Genomic DNA, 8425 nt, shown 5'->3' with positions numbered 1-8425 from the left:
ATATATATATATACATATATAAAAGATATTAGGGTTTTAAAAAAAGAAAAGTGGATATAAGAATACCTATTCAGTCTATCTCAAAGGGTTGTTCTCATGAAAAGAGATAATATAAACTGTAAAGTGCTATACTAATGAAAGAAATTAATAAAAGTAGAGAGGGGCCAGTTCGGAGTGCCTCAAATGCCAGGCTAAGGATATTAGTTTTTTTGTGTGTGTGTGATAGGCAATGGGGAGAACCAACTGAAGATGTTTAGATATCTGATCAAGACAAATAGCAGTTTTAAAAGTATGAGATTAGTGGTAATATGTAGAATAGATGGGGGAAGAAAATGCAAGTATAAAGGAAGATTAGGAGACCATTTCAGTAGTCGAAGCATGCAGTGAGGTGATAAGGACCTGAACTTAATCATGAAAGATAAATCACCCAGGCAATCACAAGAGGTTTTATTTCTAAAAGATGCAAGAATTACTTTTTTCATATTCTTTTCTTTCACCCTAGAATGAAGGTCATAAAAATCCACTTAAATACCAATGTATTTAATTCAGAAAACTCTCAACAGTGTGTGGTTGTGAATCATTGGTCTCACTAACCTGATGAACACAGATGTTACACTTATCACAGAACACCATATCATTCCCTTCTTCACTGTCTGGAGAACGGCACACATCACAGATGACATCTTCATCATACTCTATGCCCAACCCTTCTTCTGTTTCAATAGCATGGTTCATATTTTCATGGCACTGTCGTTCCAAGACTTCTACTGTTTTTTCCATAGTGTTTTCATCAACTGTCCCACACCCTGCACGGAGATATAATCAGCCAATCAAACAGCAGGCATGTAAGTGCCTACTATGTGCCTGGCACTGAGTATGTGGGATAAGGAATAAAGCATTCTTTTAAATAATTGTATTTCAAAAAAGCTTTTATTAGGGTTCTTTAATACGTATATATGTATATATGTATATATGTGTATTATATATATATATATACACACACAGGCACTCTACATGGAGATTATTAGTTGGCTCCAAGAAAACAAGACTTTAGAAAAACAAAATTGCAGAAGGCAGTTAGTTTAATGGTAACAATGATATAATGGAAGACACATTACAGAGTAACCAAAATTCTGACTATGAAAGATTAAAGTTGGTCTTTACAGAGATCACAGACTATAATAGGGATGTGAAGCTACATTACCAATCTCAGCTATATAATTTTAAGTAAGTCTCTTAAACTCTGAAGGACTCTCTTTCCTTATTTATAAAATGGGAGGGTTGAACTAGATAATTTCTAATATCCCTGACATTCTGGGATTTTGTTATCAGAAGTATTCATGTTTTGTGAATTGGGGGTTCTGATACTTTGTTTATTAGAGCATAAATGAAAGACATAAAGCAATCAAAAAATCAATCAGCATGTATTTATTAAGTGCCTGTGTAGGGCACCATAGAAGGCAATGAAATGCTAGGTGCTAAGGATACAAAAGTATAAAGAATAACATAAAAATGAAGGCAAATAGTCCATCTAACTATTAAAATAAATCTCCTGATGAAGTGTAGAAGCAATGAGAAGCATTAAGTGGCCTCAAAAAGCCATGGTGGAATTTTTCTGCAGACTTTGGATTCTTTTAAAGAGGTATTTATTACCTACCTGGTTGACCACAGGCCTAACTCAAATACATCTGAAATAGCAGGAAGTCATAGGACATGAATTGAAACATTAAAAGGAACTAGTCCCAGCAAAATCATGTATGGTCACACTGAAATTCCCAGATGAGAACATGGTAGAATATAGTTTATAAAATGCCCCTCCAGCCTTGGTATTCCCTCTCCACATGCCACAATAAATTCTTGTTATACTTGAAGATTCCCAAGATACCTTCAGTGATCTTTCCTATAGCTCTCTAACTCAAGTATTCAGAGAAGAATCAATTTTCTCCCAACACTGGGTGATTGGGTGGGTGATAAATAAGAAGAGAAAGGAAGAGGGAGAATTGAGAAGGAAAGAGAAGAAAGAGAGAGAGGGAGGGAAGGAGACAGAGCAAATCATATTTTAAATACATTCCTAACATGAGAAAATAGAGAATGATACTGATGACTACATATTTTGTAGTTTGAATAAAAAATAAAGAGTGTAGGCAGTTTGGCTTCTGACTTGGAGAAGAACTCAGGTCATTTATTTGCTCCTTTTCACACTTAGATATACTCTTTCTGTGCCAGACTTGTGAGGAAGCTTAAACTCTTTCCCTCTACCTTTTTTTTCCTTCTGTCTCTCTCTTTCTGTCTTTCCTCTATCCCTTCTCTTCTCCCCTCTTTGTCCTCTCCCGTCAATATTTCTAAGGGTTGGAGGACCCAGAGAGTCTCTTACATATTTTTATGTATACAGGAACCCAGCAAAAACAATCTTAGAGAATAGAGAGTAAGGTCATTTTATTACTCTGTCTTATTTTACTAGAGTACTTGCACTACAAACTGCAGCCTCCATTCTTGCCTCTAGTATCCTATCTGTACGTGTAAATGTCTTCTTCTTGTGAACCTTAGCTCTATACAGTTCCTTTTTTGTAGTGTTTTGTCTGCTTGACCATGTGTTATAAGTTGCCAATGCTAAGTCCTTATTTAACTGGTATCTAATTGATCTAATTCCTATTTTGGTAGAGAAATGTGTGCCCAATTCTGACCCACCTAGATTTCAATTTTGTATACTTGAAAAAATTTACATTCTCTTTTCCTCCCAAAGGTGGTCTTGTGAGAGTGTAAGTTTTTGTTTACAATCAACTAAGGGTCATTATTACTGAAGCTAAAATTTCCCAAGGTCTTGAGACTCTTGGAATATGTATAAAAGAAGTACATGTCCATAAGAGGAAAATGTCATAGAGAATGTCCTTAGAGACATTAAAATGAAAGTAATGTTGCTAGGAGAGGAGGCAAGAAGAGAAATGACTGGCTAGGGAACAAGAAACCAAGAATCCAGTGATATCCTAGAAGGGCTGGATCTTTCCTTCCCTGTAATTCCCTAATCTATAATGAAAGATGTACCTAGAGATGATGACTCTCAGATTAATTTGGACCTATTTTCTTAGCAAACAAAAATTTATCATCCAAAGGTAGAGAAGATTCAATCAAACATCCTGAGGAAAAGAGCAATGGAAAAGTACTAATCCCCTTAGTATAAGCCATGGAAGAGAGAGGGATATTGATTAGGACTGGAGCCTCTGGGGTTGGGAGGGACAGGATGAAGAGCCATGCCTCCAAAACCCCTGAGACTAGAGGAAGAGAGCAACCAAGAGGACATTAATTTTGCAGTGTTAGACATTGAACTAAAAGGGTCCCCCCCCCCCAGTTCTTTTCCCCCTTGCATTCCAGACATAGGGGAAACGGGGCTATTAATCAGGGAACCATTTGTAAAAGCTTAAACTTCTCTTTGGTGTATTTAATAACCCAAGTGAAGAGCAAATGTTCAAAGTGGACAGCAGGGGGCACCCATTTAATTTTCATTGATTGGCTGAAGGACATAGCAGGCAACCTGGCTTTTAAGTCTTGCGCTTGGGTATAATGAATTAAGGGCATGGCTTGGGGTAGGCAATTTTATGAGAGTATAAACCTCTAAATCCCGAAACATCAGAAATACAGACAGCTGCTTGACACCCAAATGGAGAAGTGTACATTATACATTATGAGTGCAGTGGGAAGACCTCTTAATTAGGAAGGAGAGGGACTAGGAGCCAGGAAGTACTGAGCTACTCTCTCTGTGTATCTGCCACTCTCTCTGTGTAATTGAGGACAAGCCATTTTACTTTTATGGGCTGGAGTTTCCTTGTTTGTAAATAAAGGGTCTAGATTAGATGATCTTAAAGGTCTTCTTAGATAGAAAAATTATAGTCTAGGCTGGTGATGGCAAACCTATGACATGTGTGTCAGCACTGACACATGTAGCCATTTTTGATGACATGCACTATAAATGACAATTCTACCTATATTAATTTACCTATTTTGGTTTATTAAATACAGTTGTATATTACAATTATATATTTTTGTTGTTTAAACTATAAATATCACGAAATTATGTTTTTTTCTTGAAGTGACACACCACCCGAGTTATGCTCGTTTTTTTTTGTCGAATTTTGACACAACAAGCTCAAAAGGTTGCCCATCACTGCTCTAGGCTCAACCATTCTGGTTCCTATCTAAAGCCATTATTTCCCTTATGTCCATCTCTTTCTATTGAAAATATATCATTGAAATTTATAATCTGCCACATTTTAATAATCAGAGAACTTAAATAATTAAAATCATGCAAATCTTTAGGGCAGGGATAAGTATAAACTTGTGACAATTTTTCTCATGAGCATAACTTAAGGAAATGCTTGAAAAGATTGTTTGCGAAATTACCTGCCTATACAACTTTGCCCTTCCCCCCCAGCTGAGGACTAAGCGATTTAAAAGATTATTCTGGTACAGTTTTCAAACTCTAATATTTTGAAATAAACATTTAAATGTTTAAATAAAATATTTTTTTAAATGTGTTTTTGTGAAACACATTAGCAAGTAATTAGAAGAACCTGCAAACCCATTAACTGATTCTTCTCCACTCCCACAAATTATGATTTCATCTGTGTATGGAATTCCCAGTGAAAAAACCTCTTCTACCAATGTGGATCTGTTCAGTAAGGTATAATCTTAGAGAAATGCCAGGAGCACTGAGAGTCAGTGAGTTGGTCAGAATCTGAGAGTTCAGGAGGTGTCAGATAAAAGTTGAAACTAGGTCTCCTTGATTCTGGGGTTAGTTTTCTAATCTCTCCATGCTGCCTCTCCTTAAAAGTTAACTTTTGAGCCAAATATGCTAAAGATAAAAAATATCATATTTATAAAACACTCTGTGCAAGTAATGATACTAGTTTTTTCCTTCTATGTCCCATTTGGTCTTCATTTACTTCCTAAACACCTTCTTTGTTTGTTCTTCCTTAAACATACTAATCCAGCTGTTAAGTTTCACACTGCAGATGTTTTTGAAGACTACACATTTTTTTGATCTTAGAAAAGCTAATGAGTACGTGGGAATATATGTGTATTTACTCTAGCACATTCTAAACTTAGGACTCATTCTCAAAGAACAAGAAAATCTAAAACAATTTTACTTCAGCATAGCATTTGCCATATAGCAGAAAACATTTCAAGAAACTCCAGAATTCCAAATAAGCCATCTTTTTACTTTCAGACCACTTATAAGAGCCCCTACCCCCAAAAAGCTGCTACTTCTGAAGCAGAAATTGATAGGGCCTTATGTTTCATTTTTGTATATAAAGTAAATTATACATTTAAAAAACTTTTCATGATTCCCTAAAATCCTGGATTTCCAATTCCAAGAACAGATTACATTGCAAAGCTCAAATTTGTCATTTTAAAAGTATGTTAATAACATTTTTCAGAGACAATCAGGAATAGCACATATATATAATACTGGGTTTGGAGACCATGATGCACACCATGGTGTACATTTATTTAAAAATTTAATTGTAAATTCGCTGTTTTATTTTCAGATTGAAAACATTAAGAAACATTTTCATGATCTCCTTGAAATTATTTATAGAGCACATTGAATTATAGCACTGGAAGATACCTTAGAGGCAATCTAGTCCAACCTCTTCATTTTGCAGATTTTGAAGGAAACCAAGGCATAGAGAGGTTAACTGATTTGTTCTCGTTAATATAGGTAATAAGTAGCAGTGTATGTGTAGAAGGAGGAAATTCCTAACAATATTATAAAATGAAGGCTGATAATCTCAGATTTAGCTATTTTACCTGTGTCCTCTACCATACTATTCAGTATAGGGAGTTATTTAAATACTCTGGTGGAGGCTCTACATTTAGGCATGAAGCTGAAACAATTCCTTCAGTTAAAAGGATCTCCAACTTAACTGCTATTTGTAGAGTCTTTTCCTCTGGTAGTCTTTCTCTCCTGATATACACAACCCAAATTACAAATAAGGAGATGAAAATTAGGGCAAATTTGAAAGCCAAAACAAAAAATGTGGTTATATTACAGTGCTACTGACTCCATAGAAGATGCATCTATCTACCCATTTCTTTGAGCTCCTCATTGAGTTCTTGAAGCCAGAAGATGTCCATGTCATCCAAGTCATAGCGACACACTGACTCTGCCAGCTCGAGGATATTGATATAGCCTGGTTCTGTGGGTTCCTGGCTGGAGCAATGGATGTACTTCCTGGGTCGAATGTACAGAATTTCTTTCACCTTCTCTGAGACTACCCTAAACAGGATAAACAGAATGGCATTAATGAGATTTAGCAAATAAAAAATTTTATATACTGACTGATCCTAACAAAATATGTACCAGAAGGCATCAAAAGATTACATGGTAGTATACCTATAAAATCTTTGGGAAAGGAAAGATTTCAAGACCAAGCAAGAGTTAGAAAAAATTACAAAATGTAAAATTAACAATTTTGATTACACTAAATTTAAAAAGTTTTTATACAAACAAAACCAATGCAACCAAAATTAGAAGGGAAGCAACGCATTGGGGAAAAATGTTTATAACAAAAATCTCTGACAAAGGTCTAATTACTCAAATATATAAGGAGCTAAATCAATTGTACAAAAAGTAAAGCCAATCCCCAATTGATAAATGGGCAAGGGACATGAATAGGCAATTTTCAGTTAAAGAAATCAAAACTATCAATAAGCACATGAAAAAGTGTTCTAAATCTCTTATAATTAATTAGAGAAATGCAAATCAAAACAACTCTGAGGTACCACTTCACTCCTAGAAGATTGGCTAACATGGCAACAAAGGAAAGCATTAAATGTTGGAGGGGATGTGGCAAAATAGGGACATTAATGCATTACTGGTGGAGTTGTGAATTGATCCAACTATTCTGGATGGCAATTTGGAACTATGCCTAAATGGCTTTTAAAGACTGCCTGCCCTTTAATCCAGCTATGCCACTGCTGGGTTTATGCCCCACAGAGATCATAAGGAAAAAGACTTGCACAAAAATGTTTATAGCTGCACTCTTTGTGGTGGCAAAAAATTGGAACATGAAGGGATGCCCTTCAATTGAGGAATGGCTGAACAAATTGTGGTATCTGTTGGTGATGGAATACTATTGTGCTCAAAGGAATAATGAACTGGAATGACCTCCAGGAATTGATGCAGAGTGAAAGGAGCAGAACATTATACACAGAGATGGATGCACTGTGGCACAATTGAATATAATGGACTTTTCCACTAGTAGCAATGCAATGACCCAAGGCATTTCTGAGGGACTTATGAGAAAGAGCATTATCCACATCCAGAGAAAGAACTGTGGGAGTAGAAACACAGAAGAAAAACAACTGCTTGATCACAAGGGACGATGGGGATATGATTGGGGATGTAGACTCTAAACGATCACCCCAATGCAACTATCAATAATATGGAAATAGGTCTTGATCAATGACACATGTAAAACCTAGTGAAATTGTGAATTGGCTATGGGGGGGGTGGGAAGAGGGGAGAGAAATATCATGAATCATGTAACCATGGAAAAAATTTCTTAATTAAATAAAACTTAAGGAAATAGATAGTAAAACCATACTAGTGGGAGATCTAAATATTCCTCTGTCAGATCTAGATAAATCAAACCGAAAAATAAATAAGAAAGAGGTAAGGGAGGTGAATGAAGTCCTAGAAAAATTAGATCTAATTGATATGTGGAGGAAAATAAATAGGGACAAAAAGGAATGCACCTTCTTTTCAGCTGCACATGGCACATTCACAAAGATTGACCATGTTATAGGGCATAGAATCATTGCAAACAAATGCAAAAGTGCAGATATAATAAATGTAACCTTCTCAGATCATAATGCAAAAAAAAAAATAATTAGTAAGGGCACTTGGACAGGAAAATCAAAAACTAATTGGAAATTAAATAATATGATTCTTCAAAACCAATTTGTCAAAGAAGGAATCATAGAAACAATCAACAATTTCATTGAAGAAAATGACAATGATGAGACATCCTACCAAACTCTGTGGCATGCAGCCAAGGCAATACTCAGGGGGAAATTTATATCCTTGAGTGCATATATTAACAAATTAGGGAGGGTAGAGATTAATGAATTGGGCATGCAACTCAAAAAATTAGAAAGTGAGCAAATTAAAAATCCCCAGATGGAAACTAAATTAGAAATACTAAAAATCAAGGGAGAAATTAATAAAATCGAAAGTAAAAGAACTATTGAATTAATAAATAAGACTAGAAGCTGGTACTTTGAAAAAACAGATAAAATAGACAAAGTACTAGTCAATCTAATAAAAAAAAGGAAAGAAGAAAACCAAATTGACAGTATCAAAGATGAAAAGGGAAACTTCACCTCTAATGAAGAGGAAATTAAGGCAATCATTAAAAACTATTTT

At 35.3% G+C, this 8425-nt stretch overlaps 1 protein-coding gene across 1 annotated transcript; it reads right to left on the bottom strand.

The window, feature by feature from the left end:
* Positions 1-504: 504 nt before the first annotated feature.
* LOC123255935 (protein Jade-3-like) lies at positions 505-6133 on the bottom strand. The gene is made up of 2 exons (XM_044684647.1): positions 6084-6133; positions 505-806 (listed from the first exon to the last, which is right to left on the bottom strand). The coding sequence occupies exons 1-2, from the start codon at positions 6130-6132 to the stop codon at positions 541-543; spliced, it is 315 nt and encodes a 104-aa protein (XP_044540582.1). The 5' UTR covers position 6133; the 3' UTR covers positions 505-540.
* Between the last annotated feature and the right edge of the window lie 2292 nt (positions 6134-8425).

The sequence above is a fragment of the Gracilinanus agilis genome, unplaced genomic scaffold, assembly GCF_016433145.1.
Source record: "Gracilinanus agilis isolate LMUSP501 unplaced genomic scaffold, AgileGrace unplaced_scaffold54204, whole genome shotgun sequence".
Lineage (NCBI taxonomy): Eukaryota > Metazoa > Chordata > Mammalia > Didelphimorphia > Didelphidae > Gracilinanus > Gracilinanus agilis.
The sequence above is the reverse complement of the archived record's forward strand: the minus strand, read 5'-3'. Positions and strand labels throughout refer to the sequence as shown.

Coding starts and splice junctions, on each gene's coding strand:
- LOC123255935 (XM_044684647.1), bottom strand. CDS start 6,132: ATGGACATCTTCTGGCTTCAAGAACTCAATGAGGAGCTCAAAGAAATG. Junction 807..6,083: donor TGAGGAGCTCAAAGAAATGG/GTAGATAGATGC, acceptor ATCTCCGTGCAG/GGTGTGGGACAGTTGATGAA.